Source organism: Danio aesculapii, chromosome 23, assembly GCF_903798145.1.
Source record: "Danio aesculapii chromosome 23, fDanAes4.1, whole genome shotgun sequence".
NCBI lineage: Eukaryota > Metazoa > Chordata > Actinopteri > Cypriniformes > Danionidae > Danio > Danio aesculapii.
Window position 1 is genome coordinate 8,982,557 of NC_079457.1, and position 25,482 is coordinate 9,008,038.

General features: G+C 31.2%; 1 protein-coding gene across 1 annotated transcript in view; it reads right to left on the reverse strand.

The window, feature by feature from the left end:
• The window catches only part of LOC130217845 (probable phospholipid-transporting ATPase IIA), a 102,054-nt gene that overhangs the window by 44,967 nt on the left and 31,605 nt on the right, over positions 1–25,482 (reverse strand). The window contains exons 7-15 of the mRNA XM_056450059.1: positions 23,414–23,508; positions 22,277–22,357; positions 21,754–21,829; positions 20,095–20,171; positions 19,801–19,961; positions 19,254–19,396; positions 13,541–13,653; positions 10,301–10,510; positions 4,314–4,475 (exon numbers count right to left, since the gene is read on the reverse strand). Coding sequence (XP_056306034.1) covers positions 4,314–4,475; positions 10,301–10,510; positions 13,541–13,653; positions 19,254–19,396; positions 19,801–19,961; positions 20,095–20,171; positions 21,754–21,829; positions 22,277–22,357; positions 23,414–23,508 — 1,118 coding nt within the window. The remainder of the gene's footprint in view (positions 1–4,313; positions 4,476–10,300; positions 10,511–13,540; positions 13,654–19,253; positions 19,397–19,800; positions 19,962–20,094; positions 20,172–21,753; positions 21,830–22,276; positions 22,358–23,413; positions 23,509–25,482) is intronic.

Here is a 25,482-nt window from a genome sequence, read left to right on the forward strand (position 1 = left end):
CAAATAAATACATATGCAACTAAACTGACTATATTTTCCTTTTTAAAATGTGTTTTAAAACCCAAATTATTTTGGTAAATCAATTTTAAAAATCATATTTAGGTGTTTGTATTTTTTATTTGTATAACTCACTATTTTCTTTTATTCTTAAATAAAACAAATGAAAAATATTAAAAACAAAAAACATAATTTTCAACATTGATTATGATAATAAATATTTATTAAACATTAATTCATAAATCAGTAGGATTCCCTAAAAATCATTTGACACTGAATACAGGTGTAATGATGCTGAAAATTCATCAATAAATCACAGAAATAAATTACATTATTAATTACCGCTGAGGTCGATAATTTTTATTAAACAAGAGGACATGAAAATAAATTATGATGGAAACATTTATCAAATATATTGCAAAGAAGATATTTATATTGCATTGTGTGGTACCAAAACATATGTCTCTATTATTATTAGTAGTAGTATTAATTATTATTATTAATCTTATTATTATTTATCATTAACAGGTCTTTTTTATTATTGGCATTATTATTATAATTGATAATTGACAAGTCTTTTATTGATATTATTATTACTACTTATGTTATTATCTATTGTTATTATTTTTATTATAATGTTAATATTGATAAAATTAATAATAATAATAATTATCTATTGATAATTATAATAATAACAATTATTATTATTGATAACATGACTTTTTAAATTATTTATATCACTATTATTATTATTGACAATAACTAATAATATCAATATTTTAATATGGATAATTTATTGTTATTGATAATAATAATAATTGATATTATTCATAATCACATTTTATTATTGATAATAATAATAATAACAACAATTATTATTGATAACATGTCTTTAAATTATTTATATTACTATTTTTATTATTACTCCTACTTTATTGATTATTATCATTATTTACAATTAAAATGTCTATTATTGATAACATTATCATTATTATTAGTAGTATTATTATTATTTAATTAATAATTAACATGTATTTTTATTATTGATATTATTATTATTATTATTATTATTGATAATTGACATGTATTTTTATTATTGATAATATTATTAATATTATGACAACTATTTTTTATTATTATTATTGATGATGATGGTAATAAAATGTTTTTAAGTATTGATAATATTGTGATTATTATATTATTATCATTATTACTATTAATCATAAAAAATTGCCATAATCAGATGATTTTGTACTCTTGAACACAAGGAAAGCAAATGTCGATTTATTTATCTGCAAATTATTATTGTGATTAACCAATTTTATCAAATTCATTTCATTATATTCAATTCATAGTTCAATTCATAATATTAGATTATCTATACAGTACATATGTAACCAAGCGAAACAGGAAACATTCGCAGGTAACCAGGACATGTTATTTTCCCAAGCATTACTGGAGATTAATTTCACTCTTCCTAGACTGTCCTTGAAGGTGTTTTAAAAGGGTTCTGCCGAGGAAAGCAGGTTGAACTGCTGGGTTTCCTGAGTCGGTGATACAGGCTTTAGTCCAGGCCAACAACAATAGCAGAGCGTTTTGTGTGGGGAGAGTTAGTCATCAAGCTCAGGGCAGGGTCACAGCTTTCTCAGATAACAAACATAGTCCAGTCAGATCATTTCTGGCCTGATCGTCAGTTCTCACATTGTTTAAAGGGCGCCTAGGTTACCCCTTTTTACAGATTTAATACAAGTCTTTTGTGTCTCCAGAATGTGTCTGTAAAGTCTTAGCTCAAAACACCCATCAGTTTATTTATTATCCCTTTTATAAGTTTCTATTTTATAACTCTGAGCACCAGGTAGCGTTTTTTTCGTACTGCGCCTTTAAGCCTAGTCCTCCCCGCACACCGTTTCTACGTGCCTTTCAGCGTGCCTTAATCTCCTCCCTCGGCTGCCTTAGACAACAGACAGATATAAAGCACAGCACGGACACGCACACACACAGACAGCATGCTCGTTTAGCTTTGCACTCTTTTTGCACGCAAATGTGACAGGATACAGGTTAAAATCCACTGCTGTATGGAAATCTGTTGTGTTAATGTACAAAATAAACCTGATTTATCGTCCACAAACCGGGATTGAAGCGTCTTCCTTTATAATTGTTCTGACACGCGGCTGTGCTGATGAAGTGAATCTGAAGTGAATCGCTGTAATTCATTACACACATGCTCTGTTTTAAAACATGTTAAACTTGTAAAACTCACTCTTTATCACATTTGATGATGATTGATGATCACAGTTGATATGATTATATGCGTTACTACTGAGACATGTTAATACGCAGCTGTCAATCAATTCAGTGGGCGGGGGGACCGCACTCCTACGTCAAGATGCGATCGATCTGAAAACCGCTCCAATTGGTCCGCCGTTTTTGTTTTGTTAAATTGAAAAAAAAAAAGGACTGGGTGTGTTTATATCACCCCAATATGACGGTCTATACACTATACCTACACATATGTCTGTCCAAACAGCTTTAAAAGTAGATTTCTCACCATAGGTGCCCTTTAAAAGGCTAGAGAGCAAACTAGATGTTTTCTAGAACAAATGTAAGCAACTCCTGCTACTGCAAAACTCAAAACACAGAGGTGTTTGAGTAGGTTATTAAACGTCATAAACCCCACCTTCATTTCATAATATTTGATACACTTTTATGTAATGCTCAATTTTTATGAGGCGTCATTCATATCCAACACTCAAACAGCATGGAACAAGTTACAGTCTAAAATTGAAACTGTATGAAATTGAAATTTGATTACATGTAGGGTTAAACCTGACCTGACAAAAGTCTTCTCGTCTATCCAAGTTTTAGGAGCAACAAATACTAACTTGACTTCTAGTTGATCATTTGGTATCAGAAGTAGCTTATATGAAAGGCAAAGGCCTCTAAATTACACTTATTTTAACAAAATAAAATATGATCATGCCTTATTTTTTAATTAGGACAGTAAGGTCTGACTTTGCTTAGACAAAAGTCTTGTCACTTAACAGAAATAATGTAAAGTATAGAATATAAAGTCATGGTGCAGTGGAAAAAGAATGAATATTGTGTATGACTCCCATGAGCTTGGAGGACTGCATCCATAAATCTCTGCAATGACTCAAATAACATTAATAAAGTCATCTGGAATGCCAAAGTGTTCTTGCAGGACTCCCAGAGTTCATCAAGATTTTTTAGATTCATCTTCAATGCCTCCTCCTTCATCTTACCCCAGACATGCTCAATAACGTTCATGGCTGGTGACTGGGCTGGCCAATCCTGAATCCCTTGATCTTTGCTTTCAGGAACTTTGATGTGGAGGCTGAAGTATGAGAAGGAGCGTTATCCTGCTGAAGAATTTGCCCTCTCCTGTGGTTTGTAATGTAATGGGCAGCACAAATGTCTCAATACCTCAGGCAGATTTCTCGCACGCTCCCATACAGAATGTAACCTCAAACCATGATTTTTCCTTCACCAAACTTGACTGATGTCAGTAAGAATCTTGGGTCCATGTGGGTTCCAATAAGTCTTCTGCAGTATTTGTGATGATCGGGATGTAGATCAACAGATGGTTCATTGGAAAAATATCCACCTTCTGCCACTTTTCCAAATGATCAACTAGAAGTCAAGTTATTATTTGTTGCTCTTAGAACTGGGATCGACGACAAGACCTTTGTCAGGTAGTTTATTTGACCCTGGATATGAAAAATATGCCCAATACCAATTTCAATTGATACACGTTTCGGTTTTAATGTATAATTGATTTTACAATTTTGAAGTTTAGAAACCAAACAAACTAAATAAAATAAGAATATGTGACTGTAAATTGGATCTCATTATCACAGGCTTCATAACTGCCTTAAGTGAAATATAATTTGAGGCAACAAGCGCACTTTCATCATGATCCACAAAAATCTGCAACACACATTATTAGTGTGGGCAGTTACTTTAGTAGACAACTACACTTAAAAAAGCAACTTTTGCTGCTTGTTTAAACTACTTATATAAAATTAGTTAAAACAACACAATTCTTCAGTTGTTTTTCAGAAAACCTGAATGTTTTCTGTTGAATCCACTGAATTAGTAAAAACAACTAAGTTAACTTAATCTCTTTGTGCTGGGACAACATGAAGAAGTTGTTTGGAACTTAGAGTCCACATTGTATAATCATATAAAAATGATACAAAATTGAATACCTTGCAAAATAACATTCAAGGCTTTTTAATACTTTAAGACCCCGCAGACAATCTGTTTTTGTTTTGTTGATACGTTGCTGTACTCACTCTCACTATGATGCCCATGCGTTTGCTTTCATAGGTGAAGGGGAAGATTTGTAGAATGGTGAAGTTGAGGATTTGTCCACTAGGTGTCCTCAGCTGCATGGAGGACTGATCTCTGCCCACCAGCGTCAGCCCAACACTCTCCGTCCACTGAACCAGAGACACCTACAACAACATTCAGAGAACAAATCACAATATATGACATTCAGAAGGAGAAATCTCTTTATATGAAACCATTAAGGCATAAACTAAGCAGGAGCACAGTGTTTATCAGTCAGACTTCACAGCTCAGAGAATCAACTCGAGATATTCTGCATTAAAGAGAGACCTATTATACAAAAATCACTTTAACAAGTGGGTTAAGCACAGTTTTGGAGCAACAGTGTGTAAATATAACCAGCTTCTAATAGTTCAAATCAATTAATTACAAACCAGAAGTAGTTTATATATCTCAGACTTTACAATATCCCTGAATTTACTGTAAAAAGCATTACAAATATTAACTTTTCCCTTTAATCCCCCTTTAATTTAATTCTTCGTGCAATACTGTAATGTTTTCTGCAAGGATTGTTCAGATTAGTCTTTTGTGTTTGTGAGCAGTTTTCTTTATAGCTTGTGTTTTATGATAAGGGCCACACAACATATCGCAAAATTTTTATTACATACATATACAGTTAAATTAAAAATTATTATTATTTTTTTTCTTTTTCAAATATTTCCTAAATGATGTTTAACAGAGCAAGGGTTATTTCCCCACAGTATTTCATATAATATATTTTCTTCTGAAGAAAGTCTTATTTGTTTTATTTCGGCTACAATAAAAGCAGTTTTTTATTTTTTTGCAAACCATTTTAAGGTCAATGACTTACAGAATTACCCTAACTTACCTAATTAACCTTGTTAAGCCTTTAAATGATTACTGGTATCTTAAAAAATATCTAGTAAAATATTATGTACTGTCATCATGGCAAAGATAAAATAAATCAGTTATTAGAAATGAGTTATTACAACTAATAATAATTCTAATAATTCAGGAGGGCTAATAATTCGGAATTCAACTGTACATTTACAGTGGTCAACATTTGAAGTGGATCCCCACCTTTCATTACAGTTGAACGAAAACAATAGAACAACACCCATTCCGGTTCTTGGACAATTTTGAAAAACATTTTTAATTCACTTCGAATGTTGACTACTGTATATCTAGTGTAATAATGTGTGATATATTACATTTATTTTTGCATTTGTTTTTTATGCACAAAAAAAGTAAAAATATTTAAAAAAAAAAAAAAGAAAGAAGTAAATTTAAGAATAGTCAAATTTTCTTTAAAATAAAAAATAAAATAAAAAATAAAAGCCATAAAAAAAATCAAGATAGGTGCATCGCTACTCAAACATAACCTTATCGCAATTATAGTAAACGCAATATTCGCAGGTGAGTGATAAATTACATTTATTTTATGCATTGGTTGTTGTTAAAAAAAAAGGATAAAATAATTTGAACAAAAAACGGAGGTCAATCGTCAAACATTTTTTATTTTTTAAATATGCCAAGAAAAATCAAGATAGGTGCATCACTACTCAAACTTAATCTTATCGATATTAAAGTATATGCAATATTCATTCGCAGACATGTGTGATAAATAACATTTATTTTATGCATTTGTTGTTTTAAAAAAATAATAATTTTAATTATTTTTAAAAATTGAAGTTAATTTTGCAATCTGCAAATTTTCTTTAAAATAAAAACTTAAAATCATCCATGAAAAATCAAGATAGGTGCGTCTCCACTCAAACTTAACATTATCGCAGTAAATGAAATATTCGTATAGCAGATGTGATAATTTACATTTTTTTAATGCAATAATTGTTGTAAAAAAAAGGCAAAAAATTATTATTATATAAAAAAAAGTCAATTTAAGAATCTGCTAAATTTCTTTGAAATAAAAAAAAATCTGCCATGCTAAATCAAGGTAGGTGCCTCACTACTCAAACTTTACCTTATCACAATTATATCCAATCATATCCAAGACATGTGTGATAAATTTCATGGATTTTGTTCATTGGTTGTTGTAAAAAAAGCGAAAATTATTTTTAAAAAAAGTCAATTTAAGAATCTGTAAAATTTCTTTAAAATAAAAAACAAAACAAAAAAAAAATCTATGAATAATCAAAATAAGTGAATTACTACTCAAAGTTAACCGCAGAGTCATCTCGATTATTTTTCTGCAACTGTTTTCGGATGCGTGGCTTTGTGGAAAATGCGAGTATGCCACAGGCTGCCAATTATAAGCATGTTTTCTTGAGGGAACATGTGAAGATAAAGGCGAACCAGATGCCATCCATTAGTGGGACGCTGAAGGGGGGGCTTTTCTGGGAGGCAGAAGTTATTGGCCAATAACTTCCAGACCAGGGGTTACAGAGAGATCAAAAAAGCCGATTTCTTCTGCCCTCCCTGACTAGCTGCTAATAACATCTCTCACAGTATCCAGATGGACAGATGAAAACACTGCCCTCCACTCTTAGAAAGCAACAAATGAGGCTTATCTGAGATATGTGGAGCCACTGAATGATGCCACTTTGAAGGATTCTGAGAACTTGTTTTTTGTGTGGGTGCTTAATACCTATTAAACTGAACTATAATGGTTTATATATCGTATATTTCAGCTTTTTTTATTATAATATATTATAATAATATTATATATGAAAAAGTATGCAATGATGTAAAATATAATGTAATATAATACAATATAATGATGTAAAATAACATACTGTATATTCTATGTTGACATAAAATAATGACATTTTTAAAACCATATGAGGGTATAAAGTATATTTGTGTACTGAAAATATTAAAACATTGAATATAATACATATCAAAAAGTAAATACAATGGTTTAAAAAAAATACATTTTTAAAAACATATAGGGGTATGAAACTGAAAATTATACAAAAAATATAACTTTAAATATCTTTTAAAACATTATAATAATAATGATAATTGATTACATAAAATAAATAAATAATAAAATAAAATAAAATAAAATAAAATGTTTTTTAAAAATAAAAAAAAAATAATAATTCTGTGTGGAGTTTGCATGTTCTCCCCGTGTTCGCATGGGTTTCCTCTGAGTGCTCTGGTTTCTCCCACAAGTCCAAAGACGTGGTATAGGTGAATTGGGCGCGCTAAAATTGTCCATAGTGTATGTGTGTAAATGAGTGTGTATGGATGTTTCCCAGTGATGGGTTGCAGCTGGAAGGGCATCCACTGCGTATAAGTATATGCTGGATAAGTTGGCGGTTCATTCCGCAGTAGCAAACCCTGATTAATTAAGGCACTAAGCCGAAAAGAAAATGAATGAATAATAATAATAATAATAACAGTAATGACAATAATAATAATAATAATAATAATAATAATAATAATAATAATAATAATAATAATAATAATATGTGAATAAAAACTAAATAAATAAAATAAAATAAAATAAAATAAAAACATTTCTTATTTTTTAACACTTTAATTTCAGGTTAATTCTAGTAGGATATAAATTATCATAATAATAATAATAATAATAATAATAATAATAATAAAACATTTATTTCCTATAATTGTAGGTATGTGTAAAAAATATATACATACACATTTATAAACATTCATAAATATTATACATACATATCAAAAATAAAATATGAAAATAATTTATAAAAATATATATTTATGTACAAATAAAAATATAATTTTGTCACAAAACATTATGACATACATATCATATATTGAGGAAAATATTTTAATACACAAGTACTTTAATGAGTGGATCAATGTAACATTTCTGTTGATTTTTTAATACAAAAATGAACATAAGTATAATTATTTTCCTAAAAACCTAATATATGTATAACAGAGCTGATTTAATGGTCTCTAAAATAACAGCAGATCAGTGCATCATCATGTCTGACCAGCAACGGTCTGGCCTTCTCTGCTTAGTCATCGTCTGTGTGAATGTACGTACAGTCAGTCTACAGGTATGCAGTGGTTAAAGTCAAACCAGTAATAATACATCTGCTGTATAGAAAACCACAACTAAACTGATCACCGCTGCGTCACTTGCTCCTGGATCGACTGAACTGCTTTAAGAGCACAGAAATGATCCAGTGTGAGAAAAGCACATCTGCAGAAGTGAATGTAGCAAACGCTCAACTCATCATTACACAATAATGTCAAACCTCTGCAGGGGAGGATGAAACATGCTGAGTCAGATATTATTAATGTTAAGTCAAATTGTTGATGATTTTAGTAGGTTAAAAGACAGAGACCGAGTTAAAATCAATGGAGGAGTTTAGTCAGAGGAGACGGCATGAGCAGTTTGACAAGAATGAAAACTGATTGTATGGAACTAAATACATTTATTAATAATAATATTATTGTTATTATTTAAAATCGACTAAACCCACTAAATTAACCCATTGGAAAAAAAACACATCATGTAAAATAGTCACATTTCATGAGAAAAGTTATCTTTTTTATATATAAAGTGGTAAGTGGTATATATAAAGTTAAGTGGTTTTAATTATTATAACGCTCACATTCTTTTGTTGAATTTAAATGGTTGTGTTTTATGAAAGGCAAAAATTTATTGGTTTTGTTTTTTACATGTATTAAAACTGCTTTTATTCTAGCCGAAAATAAAAAAACAATAAGACTTTATCCAGAAGACAAAAGACTGTGAAAAACTCCTTGCTCTGTTAAACATCATTTGGGAAATTTTTGAAAAAGAAAAGAAAAATTCACAGGAGGGCAAATCATTTTATACACACATACATATATACAACAGTTCTGTCTGGTTCTCAAATCTGATTGGTTAATAGCCGTGCAATATTCTGCAATAACAGCACTCGTACAGCCTCTGGAGCCTTGTGTATTACTCCGCCCACATAAAGTGATAAGCAGAGGAATAAGCTCACTACAGTTTGACAAATATCACAGCTGTTGAACAACATAATGTATTTTTCAGGCTTTTTTAGGGAAGAATTTAGTTATTTAGATTGCAACTATGCAGTTTATTTATGAGGATAGTGCCTATTTTAAAATATTTATCATTTCGGAGATTCAGCGTGTCGGCGGCCATCAGCCTGTCATTGAACGGAGCAAAAACATTGACGGTTGACGGCCACAAGATGATGACAGAGACTGCATAATAAGCCCTTTTCATATTTACAGCTGTTCAAATCATTATAAAACAGGTGAGAGACATTCATCTCTCTCTTTTGTATTTTGCAGTGCTGTATTTGTACCATAGTAATCTGGTAGTGTTTGCTTTGCTTTTTCGGGGTTAAAATATCACTTTTGCAACAGAGAAATAGTGGGAAATCTCTGTAGATTGATGGCATTTCAGCCTTATAATCTTAAAATGTGAGCAAAATCACTTGTTTTGTCATCACTTTAGACATTACGCTAGAGAATCATTCAAACACTAGCTCTAAAGTGACGTTTGTGAAGTAGCAATGGTTTCTGCTGTTCTGACGGTCAGCTGCAGATGTGAATGAATGGCGGAAGAAAGTAGTTCCTCTTACAAAAGAATTTTCTTTTGATTTTCTTTTTTACATACACGATTATGCCGTCGAACTGTTGTATATATGCAATATCACACTTGTAGCAGTATGATATGGCTGTATATCAGCACTGCTGGGGCACTAAGGCAATCGTTCTGGCCCTCGAGCCAACACACGCCTCCCAACAGCGCCAAATATACAGTCATATCGCACTTCTATGTGTGTGATATTGCTCATTTAAAGCAATATATATTTATTAATTTAACTTATTAACTTATTTACCTATTATTTACTTATTAACTATTAATAAGAAGCGTAGCTTACTGAGCTAAAACTCTTAGTTAATGGTTTGTTAATAGAGTGAATTGCACATTAAAATAAATCGTCTCCAAGTGTTTTCATTGATTTGTAAATGAACGGGCTGATTTCAGCAGTACCTCATCTGGACTGGAGGCCTGGTAAACCCTGCACGTGTCCTCATAGTGCTGTTCCGCCTCAGCCTGATCCGTCACGCCGTTGGCCTCGTATACCGGAGTTACGTTGTGCACCAGAGCGATGGCCTTCACTGCCTCGTGAACCCGGCTGCTGATGGTCTTCCTAACTTTAGTTGCGCCTGGAGCTCGAGACGCCTGCAGGTCCTGAGGAGGCTGTGGGAATCAAACATGAGTGACTGTACTGTTACTTATACTATACTGCTTATACTATTTTTTCCTGTCTATAGGGATTAGAAAAATTAGTCCTGTGATTCCTGTCCAATCAATTCGCACAAAGAAGGTAAATCGCATCATAATGAACGACCTCAAGACATGGGCGATTTGTAATTGCAGCAAACTTTTTGGAAGCATTAAAGGTGTCCAAGAAGATGTCCAAAATCTTTACACGCATTGACCTACAGACTGTTTAGATGCATGTCCCTGATGAGAAAATGACGGATGTTTACTGCATGATGACCAAAATGGCCTTAAACACCCAGCAGGCACAAGATGTCAACATGACATCAGATTTTTTTTTCCATTTCGTTTGGAAATGAAAATTGTGTTGACATCAGTATCCCAACGTCCAACCAAAAATCACATCAGAACCCCAATGTCCAAGGTCCAAGCTAAAATCAACCAAATATCAATGTCCAATGATGTTACAACTTGAAGTTGTGTGGATGTTACCACTATGACGTCAATCAGACATTGAATTTTGGTTGCTATACTTGAGGAATAAATGTCAGTATTTGACGCCAATATGACGTTAGCTTAAGATGTTGGCTCGACGTTCAATTTTGGTCACTTTCTAGCATAACCTAAATGCTTAGACTTTGGCTAAACATTGAATTTTGGTCACCTGACATCACAACCTGAATCTAATCTAATATTAACGTCTGTGTGCCTGCTGGGCAATAACTAAATGCACTAGAGTATGTTACGTTTACACACATGCACAAATTACATGTAAATGCATCAGCTTTTTACAACATAATACTCACTACTCAAGTACTTTTGAAAGGCTCTGTTTTTACTCATATTTTGAGTAATGTTTACAACAGATACTTTTACTCTACTTGCACTACATTTTTAGGCAAGTAATGGTAAGAAGTATTTTATGATGTTATTCAATTTTATTAAGATAAACTAAAAACTTTGTAGGAACAAAGACTTATTGCATAACTTGATTTTTAGTCTAAATGTATAGTGATGCATATATAAAAATAAAATAAATAAATAAATAAATGTAATTTAAATGTATAAAAAGAAAATTAACCAAGCAAAATATTGTGAATATACAAGAAATAAATATTATACAGTAATATTATGACAAAATATAATATAATATAATATAATATAATATAATATAAAATTCTTAATTTTTACAGTCAAAATTATGCATGTATAAAAATAAATCAAACTGAAAAATAAAATGAAATTTTAATATAAAAAATAATAACAAAATAAAATTAGCAGAATATACAAAAATATAAATATTACACAGTTATATTATGACAAAATATAATTTGATAAAATATAATAATCAAATAAAATAAGGTGAATATATAACATAATATAATATAATATAATATAATATAATATAATATAATATAATATAATATAACATAATATAATATAATATAATATAATATAATATAATATAATATAATGTAAAAATTATTAACAAAATAAAATAAGGTGAATATAAAAATATATAGATATTATGCAGTTATTTTATGACAAAAATATATAATGTAAATATAGTAAAATAAATAAAAAGAAGATGAAAATAACATAATATAATGTAATGTAATGTAATATAATATAATATAATATAATATAATATAATATAATATAATATAATATAATATAATATAATATAATATAATATAATATAATAATTATAACAAAAAACTATATAATATAATATAATATAATATAATATAATATAATATAATATAATATAATATAATATAATATAATATAATATAATATAATATAATATAATATAATATATGACATTTCTCTCAACTCATATACTATATTATAATACTTACAATGCAAAAACAATTACATAATTCATTTACAAAACGACAAGAAAAAAAGAGCACTTGAGGTTTTGCCAAAATGATTAAACCTCCACATTCTCTGATTGCTAATAAAGCGAGTCTCTTGCTAATATCCTGAAAAAGGACTCATAAACGCTCCCAGATGTGTTTCATATATGAACAATTACCTTTAACGCTGAGCTACTATTTATAGCATGCACATTTCCGAGGGCTAATGGTGGTGTGTAAGTTCGTATATAAGCTATAACTGGTACCAGTAACCCAGTTTCCTGACTCGGTGACCTCTGGTGTCAAACGGACAAAACATATCAGCCAGAGGTGAAAGAGACTCATTTTACAAGGACTTCTGGACAAAAAAGCTGAACAATTGCGCTTTTGTGATCGGCTTTTCTAAACAGGTTGGTTATACAGTGAAGGGTCTCGTACTAGTTGACATATTTACAAGGTGGGTGGTATGATCAATATTATATATTGTGAATAATTATGTTGTGTTTGCATTTATATGTTTGGCAAACACTTTCATGATAAACATTAGCATTCCATTTTTTTTTTTTTGTAAAATTCACTGTCTGGGAATCAAATCTTGATGGCCCTCTCTCTGCTACTTATTATTACTTATAATATTTATATTATTGAAATAAAATAAAATTAAATTAAATTAAATAAAAAAAAATAAAAATAAAAAATTAAATAAATAAATAAATAAAATTAAATTAAATTAAAATAAATAAATAAATAAATAAAAATAATTATAAATAAATAAACAAACAAACAAACAAACAAATAAATAAATAAAATAATTAAAAATAAATGAATAAAAATAAAATAAAATAAATATTAGGCCAAAAAAATCAAGCAAAAAATATAAATATTGTATTGCCAACAATCTAAAAGAAGAAAGATAAGCTCTAAAATATTTTTTTTATTCACATTAACTCACATTTACTCACAAAAAATTTAGGATTTATCATTATAAAGATTTTGTAAGACATAAATACATATAAAATTAAATATTAGGCCAAAACATTCGGCAAAATATATACATATTGTATTGCCATCTATCTAAAAAAGATGAGCTCTAAATTATTAAATAAAAATCAATTTGAACTAAAACAGGGAATTCTGGGAATACCTGAGTGTAAGCACTGAACACGTGACTCTGCACTTCATCCATCGAGTCCATCCCATAAGCCACTGTTCCCAGATGAAGACGTCTGAACACCATCTCATTCTGAGTCAGAGTTCCTGCCAAAAGCAGCAATGTTAGAGGAGGACGAGCCCAAACAAACACATCTGCTTATGCACTTATGTCATTTAACAGATGTTTTTAGGAACCCGCACTGATGCTATTATTATCTAAAACGGAAATCATCATTTTATTTTGAACTGAAATAAAGATAATATACAAATACAATAAATATTGCATAAACTGATCCGTCATAAAATGGCTGAGTAGAAATACTTAAATCTAAAAATTAAAGGTAAACATGAAATAAAATTTAAATAAAAACTAAATTACACAAATTACATGGCTTTTAATAATTTTGTATTATTAAAAGCCACATACTTAAACTGTAGCAAGTATTATAAAAATACATAAATAATTCAAATCAACAGTTAACGTTTACAATTAAATAAAATGAGATGAAATGTATAGAAAAAAATTGTATGGTCATTTACCCACACTTACCGGCCACTTTATTAGGTACACCTGTCCAACTGCTTGTTAACGCAAATTTCTAATCATCCAAAAACATGGCAGCAACTCAATGCATTTAGGCATGTAGACATGGTCAAGACGATCTGCTGCAGTTCAAACTGAGCATCAGAATGGGGAAGAAAGCTGATTTAAGTTACTTTGAACGTGGCATGGTTGTTGGTGTCAGGTCTACTGCTGATCTATTGGAATTTTCACGCACAACTAGGGCTGCATGATTCTGGCAAAAATGTGAATCACAATTTTTTTTGCTTAAAATCAAGATCACGATTCTTTCTCACAATTCTGTAAATGTCAAATAAAGGTTAATGCGATTAGCCTATTATTATTGTTTATTCTCAAACATATGGTAAAACAATAATAATAATATTGGGTCTATGTGTAGGTCTACTGTTGCTTAAAATGCTAAATTTTGTATTATGGTGGACTTGAACAGACATTCAATATGTCCTGTTTGTTAATTCACAGTAAAATTATGACATCAAAATATAACTATTCATAATTCTGAAGTTGATTTATTATGTTTAAGACATGTGCTTGTCATCTGTCATTGACAACATTATTAGACCCTTATATATAGGCTAAGGTTGTTTTACTGACACAGTAAACATTTATTTTCATGGACAACACTTTGTGTCCGCTATGAAAGAAAAAAACACATCAAATGCTTGTCGTAATCATAACTCTAAAATGCGATATGATCATTTAAATGATGTGTGCACAGGTTACACTTTCACTTCCTAGTGCGGCTCATGGCTGCTGTCACTGTAAGAAAAACACACATACATACAAATCAAACCTCCCGTACGGCCCTCAAAAGATCGCTCTGTGCAACAAACTGAACGCCGTTTACAACTTTATTATCCTGTTATTCACAGCATATGCAGGTTGTGTTTACTAAAGTAGGCGTCATTTGCGTGCACGCACGCATTCTCGGTAGTAAACAAACATTGCGTCAGCTCACGTGCCATTTCGCGACCGTGAATACATTATTACTTGAAGACAGAAATGACATTTTGGGTGAATTATACCTTATAAATACAGTATGTGACACTTTTAACACCATTTGAAGGTGTCAATGTTGCTGTGAAGACTTCTGCGGCCGCCTTTTCTTCTCTCCTGACCTTGAAAATATAATTGGCTGAATCGTAGAAAAAGCTGAATTAGGATCGTGTGTAGGGTCGAATCAAGGTTGTGATTTTTTTGGATTATTCGTGCAGCCCTACGCACAACCATCTCTAGGGTTTACAGAGAATGGTCCGAAAAAGGGAAAATATCCAGTGAGCGGCAGTTCTGTGGGTTCAACTGCCTTCTTGATGCCAGACGTCAGAGGAGAATGGCCAGACTGATTTGAGCTGATAGAAAGGCAACAGTAACTAAAATAACCACTCTTTACAACCGAGGTATGCAGAAAAGCATCTCTGAACACACAACACTCAGACTGGTTTCTTGAACATGACAATGAGTTCACTGTTCTCAAATGGCCTCCACAGTCACCAGATTTCAATCCAATAGAGCACCTTTGGGATGTGGTGGAACGGGAAATTCGCATTATGGATGTGCAGCCGACAAATCGGCAGCAACTGCGTGATGCTATCATGTCAATATGGACCAAACTCTCTGAGGAATATTTCCAGTTCCTTGCTGAATCTACACCACGAAGGATTAAGGCGGTTCTGAAGGCAAAAGGGGGTACTTGTAAGGTGTACCTAATAAAGTGGCCGGTGAGTGTGTGTGTGTGTGTGTGTGTGTGTGTGTGTGTGTGTATATAAATATATATATATATATATATATATATATATATATATATATATATATATATATATATATATATATATATATATATATATATATATATATATATATATATATATATATATATACACATTCTGTAATTTTGAATTCTGTATATTACTATATTTTTTATTAATACTTTTAATAGTATTAACAGTAATAGTATTAATTTGTAATATTATTTTTCCTATTTAGTTTCAGATACTTGAAATAAACTATTAAAAAAAATAACTATTTTATTAGTTCAACTACTGTCCTAGACAACATTAATCATTTTAATTTCGCCTAATCTGATATACTATAGCAATTTTGAAAAGCCACATGAATAGAAGCTTTACAGACATGCAAAAAAAAAACTGCTAAAAATGGCTAAAATTAAATGATCAATCCATTACCATCAAATTTCAGACAAAACCAACCACCGTCAGCCTCTAACAGCCTCCCTGACAGACCTGCACTTCCTGCAGCCTCAAACTAAACAGTATGAACAACTAATGGCTCGTTAATGACAAAAGAGCCTCAGGTTTGTTTCCTGACAACTCCTGCTCTAAAACAGAGCCTGCCGGTAGTATTTCAGTCAGGCGTCGCTGTTCGACCCTTACATTACGATGACCTTTGACCCTTTTTATTCACCGCCTCTGTCAAGCAACAGCCAGTCATTTTTACAGGCGTTCGGACGCATAAATTTGCTCTGTACGGTAGGCGCGCAAGGATGGGAACTGTCAGCTCATCTCTGATTTAAAGCTGTAATAAGTGGCATGTCTTGGTTGTCGGCACACAGACTGTATGTGAGCTACTAGAGGAAACTATTAAAAAACACTTCAACGCTATCGGCTCTCAAACACGCAGGCTTATTTTTGCTTTGGTTCATTCAGAAAAAGCACTGTGGCTTTAAGGAGCATAAATTTGAGCTGTCAGAGCCACAGCTTGTGTTTTGCCTTTTCTCCTGTTGCATAAAATTGCTTCATATTTGCAATCCAGTTTCACTTATATGAAGAGGATTGGACTTTTTAGCTAGAAAATATAAGTTGTAATAAGTGTTGTAAAAGCCACTGTTGTTTTATGGTTGTTGTTAGAAGGGATACAGCTGAAGTTGGAAGTTAATGAGAATTATTTGGATTATTTAGTAAATTAATAGAATTTTATTAAGCCTAACCCTACCCCAACCCTCACAGTAATGTAGAAACAGTAATTATACAGAGTATTATTCATATTATTCATTAAATTAACCATTAATTTAATTTTATTAAGCCTACCCCAACCCTCACAGTAATGTAAAAACAGTAATTATACAGAATTTTTTTCATATTATTCATTAAATTTTCCATTAATTGTATTTGATTAACATCTACCCCTACCCCAACCCTCACAGTAATGTGAAAACAGTAATTATACAGAATATTATTTATATTATTCATTAAATTATCCATTATTTGAATTTTATTAAGCCTACCCCTACCCTAACCCTCATAGTAATGTAAAAACAGTAATTATACACAATATTATTCATATTAATGATTAAATTATCCATTAATTGTATTGTATTAATGTCTACCCCTACCCCAACCCTCACAGTAATTTAAAAACTGTAATTATACAGAATATTATTCGTATTATTTATAAAAATTACCCATTAATTGTATTTGACTAACATCTAGCTCTGCCTCACAGTAACGTAAAAATAGTAATTATACAGAGTATTATTCATTTTATTTAATAAATTACCAATTTCATTGTATTTTATCAACATCTAGCCCTACCTCAAGCCTCACAGTAATGTAAAAACAGCAACTATACCGATTAATATTCATATTATTTATTAAATTACCGATCTAATACCTTTAAATTGCACTTTAAGCTGAATACTAATATCTTACAAAAAAACTAGTAAAATATTATGTACTGTCATCATGGGAAAAAACCCCAAAAGAAATTAGTTTTTAATAAACTTCTGTTTAAAATGTGTTGGGAAAAAAATCTGCTCTTCATTAAACATCACTTGGGAAATATTTGATTGAATTATTAAATTTAATTAAAATATTAAAAGAATTAAACTTTCACAGGAGGGATGGGATCAATCATTTTGCCCTCAAATGTACACTGATCTGAAATTGAAAAAATATTTCTTTACTATCAAAGTTGAAATGCATTGCTTTATTTATTTTTTTCAGAATTCTTTGATGAATAGAAAAAAATGAAAAGAATGGTTATCATTTGAAATAAAAATATTCTGATACATTATCAATGTTTTTAATGTCACTTTTACTAAATTTAATTAATCTCTAAGGAATAAATGTGACAATAGCCCCTTTCACACATAAAGAAAGGTCTATATGTGTGAACAGGCCCTTTTTGAAAATACCGGTAAATTTGTTCTGGCAATTTTCCAGAAAGAGAAGTTATAACATTACCGGTAATTTGCTGGAATGCTGCGCTGTGTGAACGCAGAAGGAAGATTGCCGGAAAGAGCGTGTTAACGTCTAGAACGCGCTGACATGAGACGTCTACTTTTGCCAATCAGAACACTCAGATGCATTCACATCCACGCTGTTTATGAAAATAAATACCTTTGAATATTTTCCAGACACATTTAGCTGCTAGATGTTAGTCAGATAAAGTTTCTATATTCATTCTTAATGCCAACTGTGTAAAAAATTATCAATAAATTTATTATAATAAACCGCAGTTTGTTTACCTTCAACCTCTGCTTGACGCGTGCACGTGAAGCAGCTGGTGAGTGCCAGCACAGACACATATTATGGACATCTCGACATCTGAAAGTGTTCCTCCATATGTTTTCATATAAGTTGTTCACAATACTTTTCTTTCCACAGAATTTGTAATGTAGTCAAGTGTGTAAACATTTAGCCGCAGTTTGCATTTCTGCCTTTGGATGTCTCACAAAGCAGCTGCATGAATACTAAAGCTTTAAATAAACGTGAAGCCATCAAGAAGAGGCCGACTCCTTCAATGTTTACAAATACAAACGCTGCCATTTAGAGCTCATTTCTGGTTAATGATGTCAGAATTTACTGATATTTTGGAATGAATGTGTGAATGGTCTTTTCCTGAAAAAATTACGGAATGTTTTTATGAATTTACCGGTAAAGTCATCCCGAAATTTTCCGGAAATTTTCCAGATATTTACCAGTATCACTGTGTGAAACGGGCTAATGTCTTTCAAAAACTCTGAACATTTCAACATTTATTGAACATTTATATGCAGTGTTATACAAACGTAAGTCAAGTGCATTAAAAATCCTACTAAAATCTCTGTCAGCTTTAGCTGCTATCAAAATACAGATTTAGTGTTCAGAGTTGAATTCAATCTTACCGGTTTTGTCCGTGAGCAGATAAGAGATGCGGCCCAGCTGTTCTGGTATAGTACTGGCTCGAACCACCGTCCCTGGGATTTTAGAGTCTTTCTTGATCATCCAACTGAACACCATTTTGCCCATGTCCAAATTCACACGCAAACTGAAAAAGAAAAAAAAACATAATTGAAATTCATATTTTGTTCCAAATCACATTTTGCTGAATCTATTAGTTGATTTATCCTCGCTTTTTTAAATTCACATGCTCTCATAATCTTTAAATGTCCTGTGAAGTCTTTTGAAACGTGCATTTATTTTTTAATCAATGTTTGACGTAATCTCAACCAAAACATAAATAGAGGGTGAGGCATACAGTAGCTCCTCCCCTTTAAAAAAAACAGCCAATAGCGTTTTGTAGCATTCTTCCAGTGAGAGTGGTTAAGCTTAAGCACATCAAATGTGAAGTGTCTTGAAGGGGGCGGGGCTTGTCAGATACTGCTCCAAATGCACTCAAAATATCTTCAAAATATTCAGTGGGTTTACAGACAAAACTGATTGATCTCCAACCTGATGGGGACGATGTTGGAGAAAAGCAGAAGGAAGCGGAAGATCTGGAGATACCAGCGTCCAGCAAAATGCTGCAGAGCCACCATGACCAGAGACACCACGACCAGAGCTCCGAACAGGATCTTAGTCAGGCAGTTCACCTCCAGGTCAAACAGGCCAATCTGCAACAGCACATCATCACATACTGTCCCACTTTTTAACTGATAAAAACTGAAAATGATATTTTTGGCTGATAATTTCTCAATTTAATCTCTTATCTGAAATATTTTGACGTTAAGATACTGCCATTTTTACCTTATGCCTTGGGTTGGAAGTGTTCATTACACTCCGTAGCTCTTTACCAGTGTAAATCACCACCCCAACTACCGTGCCTTGGAGTAGAGAGCAAGACATTATTATACTATTATAAAACATTATTACAAAAACAAGCTTCTCTCAGCAAAAAAATGTGTCCCTCTTATGCTTTTTCAGACATGAATGTTCATGTAGTGTTATGGCTCTGTCTGTGGCTGTAAAAAGTATGCAAATGTGCAAAGATCAATAAGTTTTGTCTACCAAAATGAAGTGATTGTGAACTACATGAAACAAGTAGTCCGAAAGTACAGTCTTACTTCCTGCACAAACCTACATACATTTGTAACAAATCTGTATAATGTCAGTCTATGCTCTGTCTGGACAAATCTAAAGTTGATGAAGAAGACATGGAGGTAGTGGTTTTTATATTTACGTAGAAATTATTAATTTTCGTGACATTTTAATCCTTCATTCCTGATTCCAACTATTTATCCTTAACTTAGTCTATGCACTATTTTTTGTTGATGAAAATCTACAATATAACTTAAAATGACGATTTTTGTTTATTGATCCTTTGTTTATTTGTTTGCAAAGCAAGACACATACTCAATTATGTCAGCTCATAAATGTCAAAACAATGATAATATTATCAAAAACATAAACACGGTATTCTGATCTTTTACGCCTTTTACACTTATATTTAGGTCCATTTATGATATTAATGTCTGTCAGTCATTACAGTGTGGAATTACTAAAACAGATAAAAAAATGACACTGAGTTATGTTATAAATATAAATGTAAATTAAGTTAGTTTGTGGTAGTTTTTTTATTGTTTTAAACAATAAACAAATATACACAAACTGCTCAACTGGCACTCAACTTTTTGAATTCAGGCCTGAAAATTATATATGTATATGATTTATAGTTTGTCAATAAGTAAAGTTGATGGGAAAATTAAATTAAAACAATGTACTAGGTTATAAAATAGTGTTTATGTAATGCTCTCTTTTTTTAAATAAATGTATTAATATAAATTTGCATATACAGTGCTCAGCATAAATTTGAAAATGAATATTTTTATTAACTTAAATATAGCCAATATATTTGGATCTTTATGAATAAAAGGATAATAGATTTAAATTCAAATGAGGTATGGAAAAAATATAAACAACCAAATCTTACATTTTAGGTGTCTTATGATTATTCCTGTTTATAAAATTGTATTTCATACTATTCCCCAATATCTTAATTAGGGTGTACTCATTTTTGCACTGTAATGTTAAGTTATTCTGTTTGATCAGTTCCAGGTTTCTCCTTGGTACTGACTAATCTGTACACTGAACAAAATTATTCAAAGACGATTCCTTGGATTTACTACATTTTTTTAAAGTTAAGGGGTTGTAAACAATTTATTTGGGCTGAATTTAAACAAACAAATTAAGTTGAACATTACTCAATTTAATTTGTTTGTTTAAATTCAACCCAATTAAATAGTTTGCAACAGTTTTGCAGACATCATTTTTTTTCGTGTATATGCGCAAATATACACGTGTAAAGCATCCTATATTAAACATTAATTAAAAAAAGAGATTTGTGAGGGGTGTACTTATTTATGCTGAGCACTGTTATTAAGTAAAACAAAAAAAAGTCCAGGTTACCAGAGGCGATGACAGTGCTTGCCCAAAGAGTGTTCTCAATGCTCAGGCTTTCATTGACTGGAGGATCTCCATCTTCCTGTCAGATGCAAAACACAAACACGAGTACGTTTTGTCAGTTCTTAAACACAAATCCTTATTACACCACTGCCATTTGTTTACTTTATTTAAAGGTTTATGTTGTTAATCATGATTTCTTTCATTGTGGAGATATGCACGCCCTGCAGGCCAGAGGAAGCTTAAAAGCCTGGGTGTGGTCAACCAGAGGAGGGCCTGCTGGGAGCACATGGTCTTCAGACGTTACCTTCAGTCTGTTTGGTGTTTGATTTTGTTTATTTGATATCAGTTTTGTGTTCAAATTAACTCTACAATAAACAGCAACAAATGAAGACTTGTCGTTCAATGTACTATAACCAAGGAAGTGTCTAAACCCCTCTGCAGACCTAAGATGTGACTAATGTGGAATTTTGATTAAGGATAGTCACAACAACCGCTATGACAAAGCAACATGTGTATATGTACTCACTCTGGTGAAGGTGCCGATGAAGTTATGGATGTCAATGTTCGGCTCTTCAGCATAAACAAATGACCTGATCTGCAGCAGATCCTGAGAGAACAAATAACATTGGCTTAAATATGACATACTATTCCAATTCAATTTTTTGTGCATTCACCAATATAGTTCAATATAACAATATGCATTTTTTTTTTCATAGTGGAGTTACAGAAAATATTCAAAAGGTTTTTTGGTCACACTTTACAATAAGGTTTCATTAGTTAATGTATTTACTAACACGAACTAAATATAAACAATACCTGTACAGCATTTATTATTCATAGTTCAACCTTTACTAATGTATTATTAACATCTAAATTCATTCTTGTTAACATTAGTTAATGCGCTGCGAGTTAACATTATTTTATTTAACTAAAATTAACTTACATGAACATATACTGTAATAAATGTATTGTTCATTGTTTGTTCATGTTAGTAAGTGCATTAACTAACACTAACTAATACAGCCTTATTGTAAAGTGTTACCGTTTTTAGTATCTTAATTAATACCATTGGCACATTAGCTTGTGAAATATTTGTATAGTTTATATTTTGCAACAACACAACCAACCAAGAAATTTGTTCACATGTACTGCATATAGTCTGGAAAAATATTACAATAAAAAAAAAAAAAAAAGTAGGATGTACTTTATAGTAAAGGTCAAAGTGTGGAAAAATGTTTATAAAGTAAGTCATTCTAATATACTTTGCTTTATTGTATTAATTCATAAGTCGTTCTAAATCAATATTAATTGTTTATAGTGATTTTATCAATGATTAAACTTGTTGTCTTTATATATTTGTGCAGAGGTGATTTTTTTTTTTACTTCTCAGGACTAATTTATTTTGAAATTTTGAATACTTAATGTTTATGTATCATGCAAGCATAACTATATTTGTGCAGAATAAAAACAATGAAAACCTATGGAAAAAAAAAATAATAAAAAAATGTAGGGGTGTTAAACACATTGACATGCTTTTCATGTGATTTTACCGTGGATATGTAAATTCACAGTATTTTCCTGTTATTTTACGTTTTATAACTATAACTAAACGTTAATAAAACAATCAACAAAAATACGTTTTTTTTAAGTGTGTGAAACTCACAGCAGCAGTGGGCAGCCTCTGTGTACAGGCCACAGGGAGGCGCAATTTCCAATCGGTCTCTCCATCCAACTGATCAGTCCTCAGAAAACAGGAGCCTTCATGACAAAGAAACAAATGTCTTAATATACACTAAATTCATATAAGGGAAGACCAAAATACTATCTTTAAGGTAAGACTTTAGAGTAAGGTTGTATTAGTTCATGTTAGTTAATGCAATTATTAACATGAACAAACAATGAACAATAAATACACTTACTGCAGTATTTGTTCAGGTTAGTTAATGTTAGTTAATGAAAATAAAGCTGTTCATTGTTAGTTCATGTTAACTCATGGTGAATTACCTAATGTTAACAAGCATGAATTTGTATGTTAATAATGCATTAGTAAAGGTTGAAAAATAATTAGTAAATGCTGTAAAAGTATTGTTTAATTGGTTAATGACAGTAAATATATTAACTAACATTAACTAATGAAACCTTATTGTAAAGATCTTTAAAGGGCTTTCACCCCCCCCCAAAAAAACATATTTGTCCTCATTTATTCGCCTTCCAGCTGTCCCAAATCTGTTTAAATTTCTTTCTTCAATTTAATTCAATTCATATTTATTTCTGTAGCTCTTTTTACTATGTAGACTGTCAAAGTAGCTAAATATACATACTGTAGATGAAGAAAAGAGAGTAAATATTTAGCATTCTAGCACTTCAGGATAATAGTTAAATGTTGATGTAGTTCTAGTAAATTTAAGTAATATAAAACAAAAAAGAAGATATTTTGAAGAATATTGGACTTATGATCTTCTTCCTATAGATTTGAAAGTTTACCAGTCACTGAAATCACTTAAAATATCTTCTTGTATTGTGCTGAACAAAGGTTCGGAACCACTTCAGACTGATTAAATGACTAAACGTTCATTTTTGGGTGAACTACACTGAAAAAAAAATGATTCAGTGGATTTACCACCTGGTTGCAAACTTAATATGGGCTTAATTTAAACTAACAAATTAAGTTGAACATTACTATATTTAATTAGTTTGTTTAAATTCAGCCCATATCAATTGTTTGCAACCAGTTAACTTAAAAAAATTTAGTAAATCCAATGAAGTATTTTAATGTAATATATTTCTGGTGAACTCCAGAGGGCAGTGTGATGTAACATTTCTAACTGTGTCTTATCATGTTTCTCTTTCGCTAAACAACTTATTTAGTAGCTTTACCCACCACATACTGTGCCTAAACTCATTACACACCTTCTGAAATGTGAATCGCCACCCAAACTAAACTGCTAGTCATGTAAACAACTTGACTAAGCCTAAAGCTAACCTGTCACCCACCCAACCCCCAGTCATTTGAAGATATGTCCCTCTGCCATTCAACCCTGGACTCTTAATAATTGCCTAATGGTGTCCATCTGCGGGGCAGATAACAATGCTTCCCTTCCCGTAAAACTAACACATCAAGCCCTACTGGCAACTTCCACCCCCGAAAAGGAAATCTCAGCCAGGCGGAATTCCAGCACAATCAGTGGCCAAAAAAAGACTTTATCAGATACATTTAGAGCAATTAGAGAAGCTACAAATTTAGCCAGAAGTTAAAATCTAGTCATGTAAAACAATTCATCAACTCTACAATACCCAATCAGTGACCAAAAAAAAAGGAAATTAAAATGAATTAAATAAAACGATAGAATCCATTTAGTACAATTAGAAACAGAACTAATCTTCCCAGAAGTTAAAACTTGGAAATGTAAAACTTTAGCATCCATCTAGAAAACCCAGTCAGTGACTAAAATAAATAAATAAATAAACAATTAAATAAATAAATAAATAAATAAATAAAGACTTAAATCAGATATTTTTTGACCAATTGTAGAAACTAAATTTCCCAGAAGTTAAACATTAGCAATGTAAAACTGTTTAAACTGTTTAGCAACTGTCTACAACACTCAATCAGTGACAATCAATCAATATAAATAAAATGAAAGGATCCATTTAGATTAGTGAAGGAAACTAATCTTCCCAGAAGTTAAAACTTAGCAATGTAACACTATTTAGCATCTATATAGAAAATTC